General features: G+C 44.4%; 1 protein-coding gene across 2 annotated transcripts in view; it reads right to left on the bottom strand.

The window, feature by feature from the left end:
• Positions 1-19,800, bottom strand: part of TXLNG (taxilin gamma) — a 72,466-nt gene that overhangs the window by 21,660 nt on the left and 31,006 nt on the right. For both annotated transcript variants that reach the window (XM_073574072.1, XM_073574068.1), the window contains exons 2-3: positions 11,620-11,893; positions 10,034-10,125 (exon numbers count right to left, since the gene is read on the bottom strand). In XM_073574072.1, coding sequence (XP_073430173.1) covers positions 10,034-10,125; positions 11,620-11,887 — 360 coding nt within the window. In that variant the 5' untranslated portion in view covers positions 11,888-11,893. The remainder of the gene's footprint in view (positions 1-10,033; positions 10,126-11,619; positions 11,894-19,800) is intronic.

Here is a 19,800-nt window from a genome sequence, read left to right as displayed (position 1 = left end):
ATTCCGCATGTGTTCAATGAACACATGCAGAATCACCGCACGTACAAAAGGGGGCAGCGCTTTGGGCGGGATCAGTGGCGTAGCGTGGGGGGGCGGTCCGCCCCAGGCGGCACGTGTGTGGGGGCGGCGTGGCAGCAGCAGCAAGTCCTCTCCTCTGTGGCCTGTGGGAGAACAGCGCGGACTCCGCGGAGGCGCACAGTGCAGGCGCTTTCAAATTCTTCTACTACCTGGCTTGCTGGACTGGAGCCTCGGCTGCTGTCCACTCCTGAGCCGTTGCTGGGCGGCGGGCGCACTCAGAGACCCGTCCGCTCCTGGAGGAGGTGTTCGCGTTGAGCCGGTGACGCAGCAGGACTCAGAGCGGATCCCGGGACACAGGAGCCGGTGAGTGAGGCCCGGGGGACGGCGGGAAGCGCTGCCGGGTTGCCCTTGATATCTGTGAGGGGAGGACGAGGGAGACACGTGATCTGCCTGCGGTCTGCCACACACACCGCCCGGTCAACCCTGACAGCCTCAGGCCTTGAGTCCTGGAGTCTGACAATGCTGAAGTTGGTTTCTTATTCGGCAGTTTCTTATTCGGCTATTTTTTATTTTTTCAGGTTTTTCAATAAAAATAAAAGTATATAATAAATATGCAATCATGTGTCCTTTTGTGAATACACTTAAAAACAGATAAAAATTTTTTAGAAGACTGGCACAAAAATGGGCATCAAAGTGGGCACTGAGGTATGGTATTGAAGGGGTTAAATGGCTTTGTACCACTGATCTGACACCTGATTTACATACCCTGTGATGCCACACATCACGTTCATGTTAATCCAGCCTGGCACAAATGGGTTATGGGCATCAGACCTGGCATCAAAGTGGGCAATTTGCCCATTTTCACAGATTTGAATAAGTAACAGTTATTTTGAAGGGGTTAAATGGCTTTGGGCCACTGATCTAACACCTGAACTGGCATCAAAGTTCTGATGCCCAGAACCCATTTGTGCCAGGCTGGAGTGACATGAATTTCATGTGGGGCATCACTAGGTATGTATATCAGGTGTTAGATCAGTGGCCCAAAGCCGTTTAACCCCTTAAATTTAGCTGTTACTTATTCACATGTGTGAAAATTGGTTCTCTGCCCACTTTGATGGCAGTTTTGATGCCCATAACCCATTTGTGCCAGGCTGGATTAACATGAACGTGATGTGTGGCATCACAAGGTATGTAAATCAGGTGTCAGATCAGTGGCACAAAGCCATTTAACCCCTTCAATACCATACCTCAGTGCTCACTTTGAAGCCCATTTTTGTGCCAGCCTTCTAATTTTTTTTTATCTGTTTTTAAGTGTGTTCACAAAAGGACACATGATTGCATATTATTATATACTTAGAATGTTTTATTTTTATTGAAAAACCTGAAAAAAAAAACAAAATAAAAAATAGCCGAATAAGAAACTGAACGAATAAGAAACCAACTTCAGCATCGTTGGAGATTGGCGTCTTCTACTACTCCAGCTGTAATGTAGACTGTAGTCAGTGCTGGATACAAACTCCTCCATCAAGAGCAGATATTAGCGTCCTAAAAAAATGCCACAGCTTTTCAACTGCTCTGGCCTCCACCAGTCACGTACGTGGCGGCGGCACGCCTGTCATATTCACCAGTCATGTAAGCCAGTCAAGTCATGTCATGTCAGCCAGTCAAGTCATGTCATGTCAGCCAGTCAAGTCATGTCATGTCAGCCAGTCAAGTCATGTCATGTCAGCCAGTCAAGTCATGTCATGTCAGCCAGTCAAGTCATGTCATGTCAGCCAGTCAAGTCATGTCATGTCAGCCAGTCAAGTCATGTCATGTCAGCCAGTCAAGTCATGTCATGTCAGCCAGTCAAGTCATGTCATGTCAGCCAGTCAAGTCATGTCATGTCAGCCAGTCAAGTCATGTCATGTCAGCCAGTCAAGTCATGTCATGTCAGCCAGTCAAGTCATGTCATGTCAGCCAGTCAAGTCATGTCATGTAAGCCAGTCAAGTCATGTCATGTAAGCCAGTCAAGTCATGTAAGCCAGTCAAGTCATGTAAGCCAGTCAAGTCATGTAAGCCAGTCAAGTCATGTAAGCCAGTCAAGTCATGTAAGCCAGTCAAGTCATGTAAGCCAGTCAAGTCATGTAAGCCAGTCAAGTCATGTAAGCCAGTCAAGTCATGTAAGCCAGTCAAGTCATGTAAGCCAGTCAAGTCATGTAAGCCAGTCAAGCCATGTAAGCCAGTCAAGCCATGTAAGCCAGTCAAGCCATGTAAGCCAGTCAAGCCATGTAAGCCAGTCAAGCCATGTAAGCCAGTCAAGCCATGTAAGCCAGTCAAGCCAGTCAAGTCATGTAAGCCAGTCAAGTCATGTAAGCCAGTCAAGTCATGTAAGCCAGTCAAGTCATGTAAGCCAGTCAAGTCATGTAAGCCAGTCAAGTCATGTAAGCCAGTCAAGTCATGTAAGCCAGTCAAGTCATGTAAGCCAGTCAAGTCATGTAAGCCAGTCAAGTCATGTAAGCCAGTCAAGTCATGTAAGCCAGTCAAGTCATGTAAGCCAGTCAAGTCATGTAAGCCAGTCAAGTCATGTAAGCCAGTCAAGTCATGTAAGCCAGTCAAGTCATGTAAGCCAGTCAAGTCATGTAAGCCAGTCAAGCCATGTAAGCCAGTCAAGCCATGTAAGCCAGTCAAGCCATGTAAGCCAGTCAAGCCATGTAAGCCAGTCAAGCCATGTAAGCCAGTCAAGCCATGTAAGCCAGTCAAGCCATGTAAGCCAGTCAAGCCATGTAAGCCAGTCAAGTCATGTAAGCCAGTCAAGCCATGTAAGCCAGTCAAGTCATGTAAGCCAGTCAAGTCATGTAAGCCAGTCAAGTCATGTACGCCAGTCATGTCATGTACGCCAGTCATGTCATGTACGCCAGTCATGTCATGTACGCCAGTCATGTCATGTACGCCAGTCATGTCATGTACGCCAGTCATGTCAGGTACGCCAGTCATGTCATGTACGCCAGTCATGTACGCCAGTCATGTATGCCAGAAGTACGCCAGTCATGTGGGCCCATCATGAAAGACAGTCATGAAAGACAGACATGTATGCCAGTCATTTACGCCAGTCATGTATACGAATCATTTATGTCAGTCTTGTAAGCCAGTCATGTACGCAAGTCATGGAGAGCAGTCATTTACACCAGTCATGTAATTCAGTCATGGAGGGCACCAGTGAGCCTTATATAGAAGCTATATACACCTGTATACACCTATCGAAACTATATACAAGTATACACCCCTGGGAACACCTATATATGCTATATACCCCTATATACTCACCTGGGAGCCACCTATAGAAGCTATATACACACCTGGCAGTAGTCTACAAAAGCTATATACCCGTATACACACTTGGGAGTCAGCTATAGCAACGACCAAAGGGGCGGCAAATTTTTCGACCGCCCCAGCCGCCACTGGGCGGGATGGGTGTCCGCTGCATCCAAAGGGCTCAGAATCTTGACCATGGAAACATACCCTAATGATTTAGAGATGATCTGCAAAGGGGAGTGGACCAAAATTCCTCCTGACATGTGCGCAAACCTCATCATCAACTACAAAAAAAAAACTGCTGTGCTTGTCAACAAGGGTTTTGCCACCAAGTGTTAAGTCTTGTTTGCCAGAGGGATCAAATACTTATTTCTCACTGCAAAATGCAAATAAATGTATACAATGTGATTTATACAATGTGATTTTCTGGATTTTATTTTTGATATTCTATCTCTCAATGTTAAAACTAATCTACCCTTAACCCCTTCCTGACATCCGACGTACTATCCCGTCCATGGGACCCGGGCCCCTATGCCCATGGACGGGATAGTACGTCTACCGCGATCAGTGGCACCCACGTGGTGAGCGCCGCTGATCGCGGCCGGGTGTCAGCTGATTATCACAGCTGACACCCGGCACTATGTGTCAGGGGCGGTCACGGACCGCCCCAGACACGTTAACCCCTTGCACACCGCGATCAAACATGATCGCGGTGTACCGGGCGTTAAAGGGAAGCATCGGCAGGGAGGGGGCTCCCTCCGTGCTTCCCTGAGCCCCCCACGGCAGCGCAATGTGCAGCGCTGCTGCGGGGGGCTCCTTTCCTCCAGGCCCCCGAATCCAAGATGGCGACGGGGGCCTTCGGGGGCCTGGAGGAAGCTGGCTTCCTCAGTGCCTGCAAAGCGCAGGCAAGAGGAAGTCTTCTTCAATGCCTGTGACAGATTGCTGATCTGTCACAGTGATCTGTGATGTGACAGATAAGCGATCTGTCACAGGACAGTGATGTCCCACCTGGGACTATGTAATAAAGTAAAAAAAAAAATAAAAAAAAGTGTAAAAATAATTTAAAAAAAATAATAAAAAAAAAAATAGCCAAATAAATTAGTAAAAAAAAAAAAAAAAAATATTCCCCAATAAATTCATTTTTTGGAAATTAAAAAAAAACCAAAACAATAAAAGTACACATATTAGGTATCGCCGCGTCCGTAACGACCCGCCCTATAAAACTGTCCCATTAGTTAACCCCTTTAGCGAACCCCTTAAAAAATAAAAATAAAAAACGAAGCAAAAAAATAATGATTTATTATCATACCGCCAAACAAAAAGTGTAATAACGCGCGATCAAAAAGACGCATATAAATATCCATGGTACCGCTGAAAACGTCATCTTGTCCCGCAAAAAACGAGCCGCCACACAGCATCATCTGCGAAAAAATAAAAAAGTTATAGCTCGCAGAATAAAGCGATGCAAAAATAATTATTTATATAAAATAGTTTTCATTGCATAAAACCGACAAAACATAAAAAAACGACCTAAATGAGGTATCGCTGTAACCGTACTGACCCGAAGAATAAAACCGCTTTATCAATTTTACCGCACGCGGAACGGTGTAAACGCACTCCCCCAAAAGAAATTCATGAAACGCTGGTTTTTGTTCATTCTGCGTCCCAAAAATCGGAATAAAAAGCGATCAAAAAATGTCACGTGCCCGAAAATGGTACCAATAAAAACGTCAACTCGTCCCACAAAAAATAAGACCTCACATGACTCGGTGGGTCAAAATACGGAAAAATTATAGCTCTCAATATGTGGTGATGCAAAAACTATTTTTACAATAAAAAGCGTCTTTTAGCGTGCGACAGCTGCCAATAATAAAAACCGCCATAAATAGTAAATCAAACCCCCGTTATCACCCCCTTAGTTAGGGAAAAATAATAAAATTAAAAAAATGTATTTATTTCCATTTTTCCATTAGGGCTAGGGTTAGGGCTAGGGTTAGGGGTGTGTTGGGGTTCGGGTTGGAGTTAGAATTGGGGGTTTCCACTGTTTGGGCACATTAGGGGCTCTCCAAATGCAACATTGCGTCTGATCTCAATTCCAGCGAATTCTGAGTTGAAAAAGTCAAATGGTGCTCCTTCCCTCCCAAGCTCTGCCATGCGCCCAAACAGTGTTTTACCCCCACATGTAGGGTATCAGCCTACTCAGGACAAATTGCAAAACAATTTTTGGGGTCCAATTTCTCCCGTTACCCTTAGGAAAATAAAAAATTGGGGGCAAAAATATCATTTTTGTGGAAAAAAATGATTTTTTTATTTTCACGTCCAAGCGTTATAAACTTCTGTGAAGCACTTGGGGGTTTCAAAGTGCTCACCACACATCTAGATAAGTTCCGTGGGGGGGTCTAGTGTCCAAAATGGGGTCACTTGTTGGGAGTTTCAATAGTTTAGGTACATCAGGGGCTCTCCAAACGCACATGACACCCACAGACCATTCCATCAAAGTCTGCATTCCAAAATGGCACTGCTTCCCTTCCGAGCCCCGACGTGTGTCCATACAGTAGTTTTCTCCCACATATGGGGTGTCAGCGTACTCATGACAAATTGGACAACAACTTTTGCGGTCCAATTTCTCCTGTTACCCTTGGGAAAATGAAAAAATTGGGGACTAATTGATCATGTTTGTGGAAAAATTAAGATTTTTTTATTTTCATGCCCGGGCATTATAAACTTCTGTGAAGCCCTTGGGGGTTCAAAGTGCTCACCTCACATCTAGATAAGTTCCTTAGGGGGTCTAGTTTTCAAAATGGGGTCATTTGTGGGGGGTTTCCACTGTTTAGGTACATTAGGGGCTCTCCAAAGGCAACATGACACCCGCAGACCATTCCATCAATGTCTGCATTCCAAAACGTCACTACTTCCCTTCCGAGCCCTGACGTGTGTCCATACAGTAGTTTTCTCCCACATATGGGGTGTCAGATTACTCAGGACAAATTAGACAACAACTTTTGGGGTTCAATTTCTCCTGTTACCCTTGGGAAAATAAAAAAAATGGTGACTAAAAGATCATGTTTGTGGAAAAAATACGATTTTTTTATTTTCACGCCCGGGCGTTATAAACTTCTGTGAAGCACTGGGGGGTTCAAAGTGCTCACCTCACATCTAGACAAGTTCCTTGGGGGGTCTAGTTTACAAAATGGTGTCATTTGTGGGGGGTTTCCACTGTTTAGGTACATCAGGGGTTTTTCAATCGCGACATGATGTCCGATCTCAATTCCAGCCAAAAACGTCAAATGGCGCTGCTTCCCTTCCGAGCTCTGCCATGCGCCCAAATAGTGGTTTACCCCCACATGTGGGGTATCAGCATACTCAGGACAAATTGCACAATAACTTTTAGGGTCCTGTTACCCTTGGGAAAATAAAAATTGGGGTGAAAAGATCATTTTTGTGGAAAAAATATGATTTTTTAATTGTACCGCTGTACGTTATAAACTTCTGTAAAGCCCTTGTGGGTTCAAAGTTCTCACCACATATCTAGATAAGTTCCTTGGGGGGTCTAGTTTCCAAAATGGGGTCACTTGTAGGGGGTTTCCACTGTTTAGGTACATCAGGGACTCTCCAAACGTGACATGGCGTCCGATCTGAATTCCAGCCAATTTTGCATTGAAAAAGTCAAACGGCGCTCCTTCCATTCTGAGCTCTGCCATGCGCCGAAACAGTCGTTCCCCCCCACAAATCAGGTATCAGCGTACTCAGGACAAATTGCACAATAACTTTTGCAGTCCAATTTCTCATGTTACCCTTGGTAAAATAAAAAAAATTGAACCTGAATTATTTTTTTTGTGAAAAAAGTTAGATGTTCATTTTTTTTTTAAATATTCAAAAAAATTCCTGTGACGCACCTAAAGGGTTAATAAACTTCTTGAATGTGGTTTTGAGCACCTTAAGGGGTGCAGTTTTTAGAATGGTGTCACTTTTGGGTATTTTCTATCATATAGACCCCTCAAAGTGGCTTCAAATGTGATGTGGTCCTAAAAATAAAATGGTGTTGTAAAAATGAGAAATCGCTGGTCAACTTTTAACCCTTATAACTTCCTAACAAAAAAAAATTTTGGTTCCAAAACTGTGCTGATGTAAAGTAAAGTAAACATGTGGGAAATGTTAGTTATCAAGTTTTTTGTGTGCCGTATCTCTGTGATTTAAGGGCATAAAAATTCAAAGTTGGAAAATTGCGAAATTTTCAAAATTTTTGCCAAATTTCCGTTTTTTTCACAAATAAACGCAAGTTATTTGAATGAAATTTTACCACTAACATGAAGTACAATGTGACACGAGAAAACACTGTCAGAATCACTGGGATCCATAGAAGCGTTCCAGAGTTATGACCTCATAAAGGTACAGTGGTCAGAATTGTAAAAATTGGCCCGGTCATGAACGTGCAAACCACCCTTGGGGGTGAAGGGGTTAAAAAGATACTGTTCATGTCTTTGTCAGTGGGTAGACTTACAAAATCAGCAAGGGATCAAATAACTATTTCCTTCACTGCATTCCAGGAAAAGTACCTATTGGCTAATCAGAAAAATTATATTTGAAAGCCTTCTAAGTGCAGATGCTTCTTGAGTTTATACATTTTTACATAATTTTTCTGGTTAGCCAATAAGGCTATCATTCCCAGAACACTATTGTCTTTTCTTTGGCATAAACGTATTTACAGAGATTTCTGGCTATCAAGGTACCGCAATAAACAAAAAAAAATGCTTTTTTTTTCCTTTTTTAATATCATGCTCTCTCTTAAAGAACAAAATTCATAATCTGGCGCCATTTTAAATTGATACTTCCTGCCCAGGAATTATTTTCACCAGGCTTATTACAGCAGAGGCAGAATTACAATGACTGATAACATCTCTATACACAGCTGATAACATGGGATCCACCAATCACAATGGGTGTGGTCATATCTGGCCCTAGTACTGCTCTCTTCACAATGACCTTTGCACCCACTCATTACACACTTCAATACAAAAGATAGTCAGTATTTGACCATTATGGCTATCTTTATGTGTTGTTTCCTTAAACAAGAGGATGTTAGAAAAATACCCAGTGTGAAAATTGCCTTAAAAAGGGGATGTCCACTACTTGGACAACACCTTCTCAATCCCTGCGTTTCCGCCTAGTAAAATAATAACGCTTACATGCACTTCTGATGCTGTTCCAGCGGTGTCTGCACTGGCTGCTCCGGGCCTCGCAAGACATTATGTCACTTGATCCCTGCTTCCAATCAGCGCTGAATTCACTCTCTTGCTTCAGACAAACTAACAGATATGGAGGAAGTGAGAGCAGCCGCAGCTTTCACTTCCCCTGGACACCAATTTCGTCCATAGGACCTGAGAGTGAAGCCAGTGATGACTGGCCGCAGGAATCACATGACAATGTCATGCAAGCCCTGAGAGAGCCAGTGGTAACACCGCGGGAACGGTGCTAGCATTGTAGGGGAGTATAAATATTTTTTTTTTATTGGGGAAAACTGATTCAGATGAAGTTAGGCCATGATTCATCAAAAGGTGTTTACATCAGAAATCTGGCTTAAAACATTTAAAAAACATTGCAATTTCTGCTCAACGTGAGGTTGGGTAAAAGTTTTTGCAATTTTTGCCTTTTTCCACACCAGTTTCAGTTAGCTCAGGAAACATGGGCAGAGTTGGGGTGGGACAGGCCATGGCAAGGCTCGCTCAGCTAATCCAAGGCAGGTTGTACCCCAATTATTACCCCAGTCCCCGACTAGAGTAACATTTTGTGGTGAGGTGCACACCACATCTAGGATGCACCTGAAGAGATGTGGCTCAATTAAGAGGTCTCAGGCGCATCTGACTGCAAGATGTCCCCCTCAACAGGACTGGTGTGAACAAATGATAGTCTTCATGATTCGGGGCCTTAAACGCTAAAAAAAGTCCCACTGGCCAATGTGAAAAATGTTCTATTTACAGATTGTAATATGGGGAAAGAAGAAAAAATTAAAAAAAGAACGTTACACAAGACACAAAAACATGATTTAAACAATTGGTTATCTTCTGATTACAGCTTCTCTTTTAAAAGGAGTCGTCTTAAGTTCTTAAATTGTTAAAGGGAACTTTACAGCTGATCCTTGCAATCCAAACTACGGGCAGCATGAATCAAGAGTCTGGCTGTTATCAAAGACAGGTACAACCGCCGCTGCTCAATACACTGAGTGGCGGTTGTAAGCACACCCTGGCACTTTGACAGTCAGTTGTGCAATAAATCAGTGCAAAGCTTGCTGTCAAAGTGCCAGGGCGTGCTAATAGTCACCGATCACAGTGTAGTGAGCAGTGAGTATAGTTGTGCAAAACACATGCATGTCTGAAAGCCATTGGATCTCGGGATGAAAATTTTTTTTTCTCCTGGCACCGCAGTTTTTAAGTGTGGCAGCTGGGCACCTTCCTAACGCTATTAACCTGCTGATTAGCTATGTCTGCAGGTTAATAGCATTATCTATGGTGACAGGTTCCCTTTACAATTACAAACAATTAATAGTGTAGGACCACATAATACTGCCCATGCAGCGTGTCCATGTATATATAGATGTCATGTTTTCTTACCACACGTTAAACTGGTTACACATGTTCTAAAGCTCACTTAATCTGGAAACCACTAATTTCATAAATTCAGTGTGGAAAACTAGTTAACCCCTTCAAGACGGTGTCATACATACAAGATCTGCATATTTCTTGCAGAGAGCAGCCAGCTTTTCTTCTGGAGTTCTTAGCGTGTTCAGAGCCTGCATCAAAAGTAGGACTTCTTTACCTGTAAGCCAAGCAAATAAGAATCAGTCAGAGGAATGCATGGGTTGAACATTACATATTGCCAGCAATAATGCAAAGATTTTTTCTATTACAATCACTAAATGTTAAACAAATACAAGTACAAGCAGATGATTATTTTTTTTTTTTTTATTTAAAACATTCTTTAAAGGGAATCAAACATCAGAAATTACATATTATTTAAATCAGGTACTTGTGTTAAATGGATTTTTAAAAATTGTATGACAGGCAACTCTTGCAATTTTCACACTGGCCACTGGGGCTTTTTTAGACTATAGTTTCCTATTGTTTAAGGAAACAACAAATGTAAATAGCCACAATGGTCAGATCCCAACCCTCTTTTGTGAAGAATTTAAACAGTCCCTGCAAAGGTCATTGTAAGGGAAAGGCGAGCAGCGGCAGCTGTGACATCACCTATTGTGGTGGCTACTTTGTTCAGTTGTATATAGTGTTTTCTGTCATTGAAATCCTGCCCCTGATAAGGAGCCTGCTGAAAACTCTTTCTGAAAGAACAGAATGTATGATTCATGATTGCAGCAAGGTAGGTTTTATTTTTAAATGGTCTAAAGTTTTAGAGAAAACAGTGTGAAAACTGGCCAGTGACTATAGGGAGAAAGGAGACTAGTTTAGCCCCACCACGTTTGATTGATAGGTTTATTCCTAAATATACACATGGGAGAGACCTGCCAATCAACAGAAGTGGGAGAGGCAGTAGCTTGTGGGGAGAGGGGGCGCGCTTGACTAATCACATCAATTCCCAATGTCCCTGGCTGGCTCTCCAGTGTTTTCTCTGAACCACTCGAGTGTTTCAGAGTAAAATATTCCTGGCTGCAATCGTGCATCCTTCCTTGGATTCATGTGCTGGTGGCTTTGGCATCAAATATAACGACAGGTTCTTTTTAACCCCTTCATGAAAAATGATGTGTGTTTACATAATATGGCATGTCCCTGACTTTGATGAGGGCTCATACGCTAAGCCGCATCTTTGCCAACATTTGATGACTGATTTGCTGGAGCCAATGGGTTGTGATGACAGCCAAGGACCTTCTGATGACCCTAGTGCCTCTGATGATGGACCCTGTGCCTGTCATTAAAATCCTGTGAACGTCGGCCTGTGACTGGCATTCTTAGAACATCGTGATTTCTGCTATACATAGCAGTGCCGAAGTACACTCTGTTCTCAGTGGCTAACAAAGTTCAGGGGTATGATACGGTATATACCATTCATATTTTCAGCATTTCTTACTATGGAATTTGCTGCTCATTTCACATTTCTCAATTGCAGTGGATAAAGTTTGTGGGGGGGGGGGGGGGGGAATAAAAAAAAAAAATCGGCCTCTATTTTGGATATGATAATTGGCAGTATTTTTTCATTCCCTATGGACGTCATTCTAGAGCATAGAAGTGGGGTTTGTAGTCTAATACGTTACACTATATTGTTGCAGAGACCTGTAACTTTGCTATAGGACTTTCATACCCAGGGTTTTCTCTTTATTATTCTCACTTCCCGAGTCTTGTTGACCATCTGGCGGTCCCAGTCTGGCGTCTTCTCTTCCAGGGGTTTCCTCACGGGATACTTTGACCAAGAAGTTTGACATCACATTGTCTTCAAGGTTTGTGCTCTGTCCTTTTTCTAGACATAGGGAACTGGAAAGGTCTTTTCCATTCTCCATAGAGAAAGACAACCTGGTGTTCACCAAGAGGTCAGAGTTACTCTCTGCAGTCTTTAATTCACTTTCATCCATCACAATCTAAGAAAGGAAACAGATTGAGAAGGAAACTGAATAAATAAAGCGGAGCAAAATCTATAGTAACATTATTTTGTAAATGTGTATGAAGACAAGATTGGGGAGAATAATGATATGCACAAATATTAACAATACTATATAGAGAGCATTACTTCCACAAGGGTTCGCTGTTTACTCAAACCCAATCAGGGTTAGACCACCACACTTAATTACCCATTTTACTCACTTGTATAACCGCATTAATTCCGAGCTTTACAGACAATCATTGCTATCCCCATTGGGGCTCACAATCTGTATTCTCTATCACTATGTCTTTGGAGTGTGGGAGGAAACAAGGAAACCCACGCAACCACAGGGAGAACATACAAACTCCTAGCAGATGATGTCCTTGGTGGGATTTGAACCTAGGACCCCTGTACTGAAGGGCTACACTGCTAACCACTGGGCCTCGGTGACCTTGTAATTATAATCCAAGATGGTGAGTGAGCTACTGCAATGTATCACAATTACTACCTCATCAACACTAAGTATGTTGGAGAAGCATATACCATATTTTTTGGTCTATAAGACCCACTTTTGTCTTGTAGTCCGGATGTACCTGCTCTGGCTATTATGGTGGGGAGCGATTTCGGTGGAGCAGCGGGTCACAGAGGCTGGAGCCAGCTGCTACGGCTAACTGCTGTGCCCGTTGCTAAAGAGAAATGAATATTCACTGCATTCCACACCCATGGGCGTGGAGGGCAATGAACATTCATTTCTCTTCAATGGCATCCTGGTATGATTGGCCCCCATCCCAGTCCTGGTATGATTAGTCCCATTCTTTACTTATCCTGGTACGACTGGCCCCATCAGAAAACATTTAAAAAAAAAAACAAAACAAAAAAAAACCCCACAAACAAACAAACAAACAACACCACCATTACACTTCCCTTCCCTGCGCGCCCTCGCAGCGTCCTGCTCCGATGCTAGAAGCTGCTTAATGCTTGTAAGCAGCGCATGGCAGGGACAACATGCGCTGCTTGCAAGCCGAAGGACAGCTGCTGGAATGCTGAATGATCAAACCCTCGCCCCAACAGCCATGTCCAGCTATTGCCCAATATCGCTGCTCCTATTCGCTTCTAAACTCCTGGAGCAGCACATCCACGCTGAACTTTCCTCCCACCTCTCATCTAACTTGCTGTTTGACAATCTACAATCTAGTTTCCGTCCCCATCATTCCACTGAGACAGCCCTGACCAAAATTACCAACGACCTACTTACAGCCAAAGCTAACGGACAATACTCTATACTCCTCCTTCTAGACCTGTCCTCTGCTTTCGACACAGTTGACCACTGCTTCCTACTACAGATCCTCTCCTCCTTTGGCATCAAAGACCTCGTCCTATCCTGGATCTCCTCATACAGTACCTTTCCAATCGCACATTCAGCGTCTCCCACTCCCACACTACCTCCTCATCCCACCCTCACTCTGTTGGAGTCCCCCCAGGCTCTGTTCTAGGACCCCTACTCGTCTCAATCTATACACTTGACCTGGGGCAACTCAAAGTCCCATGGATTCCAGTACAACCTTTATGCCGATGATACTCAGATCTACCTCTCTGGCTCAGATGTCACCTCTCTGCTGTCCAGAATCCCGGACTGTCTATCAGCCATATCCTCCTTCTCCTCTCGCTTCCTCAAACTCAATGTGGACAAATCTGAACTGATCATCTTTCCCCCATCTCACAGATCTTACTTACCCGACCTATCTATAACAATTGATGACATCACACCTTCCCCCGTACCAGAGGTCCGCTGCCTCGGAGTAACCCTTGACTCTGCCCAGTCCTTCAAAATGCACATCCAAACTTTCTCCACCTCCTGTCGCCTCCAGCTCAAAAATATTTCCAGAATCCGTCCCTTCCTCAACCCTCATTCTACTAAAATGCTTGTACATGCCCTCATCATCTCCCACCTTGACTATTGCAACATCCTTTTCTGTGTCCTCCCTGCTAACACCCTTGCACTTCTCCAGTCCATCCTTAACTCTGCCGCCCAACTAATTCATCTCTCTCCTCACTACTCCTCCGCTTCTCCCCTCTGCAAATCTCTTCACTGGCTCCCATTCCATCAGCGTATCCAAATTACTAATACACAAGGCCATCTATAACCTGTCTCCTCCATATATCTCTGAACTAAACTCCTGATATCTTGCCTCATGTAATCTCTGGTCCTCTCAAGACCTCCTTCTCTCCACCACACTTATTCGCTCCTCACCCAACCGCCTCCAAAACTTCTCCCAAATATCCCCCATTCTCTGGAATTCTTTGCTCCAACATGTCCGACTATCAACCACACTCTGATCCTTCAGACGGAACCTGAAAACCCATCTCTTCAGGAAAGCTTACAGCCTGCAATGATCCCCGCTGCCTCCTCACCACCACTGGAGCTACTGCCTCACCATCACTGGAGCTGCTGCAACCCCCCAACCTACTGTCTCCTTTCCCACCATCTTGTAGAATGTAAGCCCGAAAGGGCAGGGTCCTCTCTCCCCTCTATATCAGTCTGTGATTGTTAAGTTTGTTTACAGTACGTGATATCTTTAATTTGTATGTAATCCCTTCTCATGTGAAGCACCATGGAATCAATGGTGCTATATAAATAATAATAATCTGCATGCTAGGACTTTGTGCGCAGAGAGTATTCATTGCTCTCTAGCGAGCAGTGTCAGCTGAAGCCTTCCTGCTGCCGGCGGTCACGTGTGCCGATACTTAAGAGAAATGAATATTTTCTTAAGTACAGTCATGGCCAAAAGTTTTGAGAATGACACAAATATTAATTTTTACAAAGTCTACTGCTTCATTTTTTCTAATGGCAATTTGCATATACTCCAGAATGTTATAAAGAGTGATCAGCTTAACAGCAATTACTTGAAAAGTCAATATTTGCCTAGAAAATGAACTTTATCCCCCAAAACACATTTCAACATCATTGCAGCCCTGCCTTAAAAGGACCAGCTAACATCGTTTCAGTGATTGCTCCATTAACACAGGTGTGGGTGTTGACGAGGACAGGGCTGGAGATCAATCTGTCATGATTAAGTAAGAATGACACCACTGGACACTTTAAAAGGAGGCTGGTGCTTGGCATCATTGTTTCTCTTCTGTTAACCATGGTTATCTCTAAAGAAACACGTGCAGTCATCATTGCACTGCACAAAAATGGCCTAACAGGGAAGAGTATCGCAGCTAGAAAGATTGCACCTCAGTCAACAATCTATCGCATCATCAAAAACTTCAAGGAGAGAGGTTCCCTTGCTGCCAAAAAGGCTCCAGGGCGCCCAAGAAAGACCAGCAAGCGCCAGGACGGTCTCTTAAAAGTGTTTCAGCTGCGGATCGGGCTACCAGCAGTGCAGAGCTTGCTCAGGAATGGCAGCAGGCAGGTGTGAGTGCATCTGCACGCACTGTGAGGCGGAGACTCTTGGAGCAAGGCCTGGTCTCAAGGAGGGCAGCAAAGAAGCCACTTCTCTCCAGAAAAAACATCATGGACAGACTGATATTCTGCAAGAGGTACAGGGAGTGGACTGCTGAGGACTGGGGTAAAGTCATTTTCTCTGATGAATCCCCTTTTCGATTGTTTGGGACATCTGGAAAACGGCTTATTCGGAGAAGACCAGGTGAGCGCTACCACCAGTCTTGTCTCATGCCAACTGTCAAGCATCCTGAAACCATTCATGTGTGGGGTTGCTTCTCAGCCAAGGGAATGGGCTCTCTCTCAGTCTTGCCTAAAAACACAGCCATGAATAAAGAATGGTACCAGAATGTCCTCCAAGAGCAACTTCTCCCAACCGTCCAAGAGCAGTTTGGCGATCAACAATGCCTTTTTCAACATGATGGAGCACCTTGCCATAAAGCAAAAGGTGATAACTAAATGGCTCAGGGAACAAAACAAAGATTTTGGGACCATGGCCTGGAAACTCCCCAGATCTTAATCCCATTGAGAACTTGTGGTCAATCATCAAGAGACGGGTGGACAAACAAAAACCTTCAAATTCAGACAAAATAAAAGCATTGATTTTGCAAGAATGGACTTCTATCAGTCAGGATTTGATCCAGAAGTTGATTGAGAGCATGCCAGGGAGAATTGCAGAGGTCCTGAAGAAGAAGGGTCAACACTGCAAATATTGACTTGCTGCATTAACTCATTCTAACTGTCAATATAACCTTTTGTTGCTCATAATATGATTGCAATTATATTTCTGTATGTGATAAAAACATCTGACAAACACACAAAAAAACCAGAGGGCAGCAGATCATGTGAAAATATAATATGTGTGTCATTCTCAAAACTTTTGGCCATGACTGTATGGGCACACATGACCACCGGCAGCAGCAGGAAGGCTTCGGCTGACACTGTGCTCATTAGAGAGCAATGAATGCTCTCTGCGCAATCAGTCCTAGCATGATAATTGAGCATTCCAGCAGCTGCCCTACAGCTTGCAAGCAGTGAGTGCATGATGCCCCAGCCATGCGCTGCTTACAAGCATTAACCAGCTGCTGGCATCGGAGCAGGACTCTGCGAGGGAGCGCCGGAGAAGTGTAATAGTTTGTTATTTTAATGTTTTCTGATGGGGCCATGCATGCTAGGATAGGGATGAGGGGGACCACTCCTGCCAGGATAGGGGGCATGCATACCTGTCTACGGATGAGGAGGCATGCATAATAGGATGGGGATGAGGGAGCTATGCATACCAGGGTAGGGATAAGACTGGCCATGCATACCAGGAAAGGGAAGAGAGGGGCCATGTGTATCAGGATTGGGATGAGGGGACCATATATACCAACTCAATTTTTTTTTCTCCTAATTTCCTCCTCTAAAACTTAGGTGCGTCTTATGGTCCGAAAAATACGGTGAATAATGTTGTATAAAAGCCCTATGCACCCCTGCCAGCCTTTACCCAAGCCCGGCAGAAAGACCAATTATGATAACGGTTACCATACATACCTACTAAAAAGCAATATGCAGTTTTACCACAATCAACATGGTTTTGGAAGGCTTCTTTAGCTCCAAAAGTTTATTTCTTTTCATATAAAACCGCTGACTTAGACTATATGCACATGTTGCGTTTTTTTCTAAAGGCAAAGGCTACTCTCCTGGCAGTAAAAAAGCTGCTTACAGAAAGCAGGTTTTGGTACGTTTTTATTGTCTGTTGTGTATGCTGATAAAGCTTAGTGTCGTCCCCCCCGAAAAAAAAAAAAAAAAAAATTATTATGAAACTTCCTTAGGTTTTTGCATTAAAAACACAGCAAAACCTGGTACCTGTGTTTTTGCACTTTCTGGTTGATTTCTATGGGTGAAAAAAACCGCTGAAAGTAGTGACGTGCTGCAGTCAAAAAAACGCGGCAGACTTCCAATTCAGGAAAAAGAGGAGTGCATGAGATTTCTGAAATCTCGTAGCTTTTGCTGGCACTGTAAAACACACTTTAAAATTTTCATTAAAAAAACGCAACGTGTGACCCTAACCTTAGGGGGACAGCTCCCTAAAACTACACATTCTTGGTGGTATCGCACATCCATTTCAGCAGTCCTTATGTTTAAGGCTAGTTTCACACTAGCGTATGGATGAGCTGCAGAGGGATGCGAACTTCCTCCGGTCAGCTCCGCCTCCATCAGCATGTGGCCTGCGTACCCTATCTTTAGCATTAGGTACACAGGCCGTGCCGATGTACGCGGATGCTTCCGCATGTGTCGTTTTGACGGTGCGGCGACCGCACCAAAATGCAACACGTTGCATTCGGCGCAGGTCGCCACACCATTAAAACGACGCATGCGGAGGCATCCGCATACATTGGCACAGCCTGTGTACCTAATGCTAAAGATAGGGTACGCAGGCCACATGCTGACAGAGGCATAGCTGACCGGAGGAGGTGCTGCAGTGGGCGGAGCTTCACAGAGGAAGTCTGCATCCCTCTGTAGCTCCTCCATACACTAGTGTGAAACTAGCCTAACTTGTTTTATTGGGAACATGTATAAGAAATTTTACATTACAAGAAAACAAGTGTCAGGGTAATAGTACAACACACCCTTCCATTTTCATAGTGACTGATATCTAGGCGAGTACTTTACTGAAAAGCAAGCATCTTGATGCAATAACACTGTCTCTCAAAGGAATAAGAAAGTAACAGATACAACGAGGCAGTTAAAAGATGTTTTGGGTAATTCTGTAAACCCAAAGGATACAATATAGGAATATAGTAAAATAAAATTGGAGCGTGAAGGTCAGAATCCAATAACACTAACTGACAAAGTCAATAACTTCAGAGCTGTATTCCATAATACATGGGCAAGACTATATATGAATGAAGTCTGGGGATGGCATCTATGCCAGTCAGCTGACGGTATTCTGCCCATGCGCTGCAGCCATATAGTAATTAAATAGCGCTGGTGAATGACATAAGTACGCCGAAGAAGACATCCTTTGTGTTTGGATCACTGGAAATGCTGAGTCAGAGTGTGGGGCAATCACATAAATAGGAGAAAGTCCAACTCAGACTTGTAAACAAACTTTGCTTTATTCACCAAAGTGATCATGAGTTAAGCCCCCGTCTCTCATAGCGAGATTGCTGAAGCGTCACAGATTTTGTGACGCAACAGCGACCTCGCTACATGTGACACGTAGCGGCGACCGGCCCCCCCGCTGGATATAGCTGATCACGCTCGAATGTCCTGGGCCATTTTTTGACCGTTGGTGTCCCGCTGGCCAGCGCGCATCACTGTGTTTGACCCGACGAGCGACCTCGTTGGCGACGCAGAACTCAGGGACGCAGGCTGGAATCGTTCAGAAAAGCTGCTGTGTGACAAGGTACCAACGACCGCCGAGTATCGCTGGATCGTTGCTGCATCGTTGAAGAAATCTGACTGTTTGGCAGCTTACTAGCGACGCACCAGCGATCCTTACCAGGTCATATCATTGTCGAGATCGCTGGTGTGTCGCTAAGTGAAATGGGACCCTAAGGGTGTGCAGTCACCTGAAAGGCGTCAATGTCGCACATCATGTAATCTGCATGTAACCATGCGGTGATGGTGCTGCAGGCTCCCGCACAACCGACGGTCGGGACTTTCTAATCGTAAAGGGTCCCTGTCGGGTGGATCACCTCTTTCGGTGCCGTCATGGGTGATAGGAAAAAAGTGATTGCAAAGGTATTGAATTCAGAGCTGAAAGCTAAAACTGAAATAAAAAAGGGGAAGTAATACATCTGTGGCTAATATCAGGACTGACGGTTTTGTACAATTTATGCACAGATCTGAGAATTGTTCAAAAGGTTTCAGTTAGGGCCCCGTCACACATAGCGATCTCGCTAGCGAGATCGCTGCCGAGTCACAAGTTTTGTGACAACAGCGATCTCACCAGCGAGATCGCTGTGACAGCGATCAGCGACCGGCCCCCCCTGCCGGCGGTATCGCTGATCGCTGTAGGAAAGCCCTGGACATTTTTTTGGTCGCTGGTCTCCCACTGGCCACCACGTATCGCTGCGTGTGACAGGCGGGAGACCAGTGATCAGCTGGTAACTAACGTACACATCGGGTATCTAAGGGACATGCGTCCCTTAGATACCAGATATGTACGTTAGCTACCAGCGTGCTGATGCAGGGAGCTGGTAACTAACATACATATCGGATATCTGAGGGACGCCCGTCCCTTAGATACCCGATGTGTACCTTAGTTACCAGCTCCCTGCATCAGCGCACTAGTAACTAATGTACACAGCGACGCCGCGCACTCGGCGTCGCTGAGCTGACCGCTGGTGAAGCTGTCTGACAGCTAACCAGAGATCACATAGCAACTTAGGCCTGTTTCACACATCAGTTTTTTCAAATCAGTCAAGACCCGCCGTTTTGAAAAAAAAAAAAACGATCCGCCATTTTGCTTG

This window comes from Dendrobates tinctorius, unplaced genomic scaffold, assembly GCF_039654945.1.
Source record: "Dendrobates tinctorius isolate UK_male_01 unplaced genomic scaffold, ASM3965494v1 ptg000007l, whole genome shotgun sequence".
In the NCBI taxonomy this organism is placed as follows: Eukaryota; Metazoa; Chordata; class Amphibia; order Anura; family Dendrobatidae; genus Dendrobates; species Dendrobates tinctorius.
The sequence above is the reverse complement of the archived record's forward strand: the minus strand, read 5'-3'. Positions and strand labels throughout refer to the sequence as shown.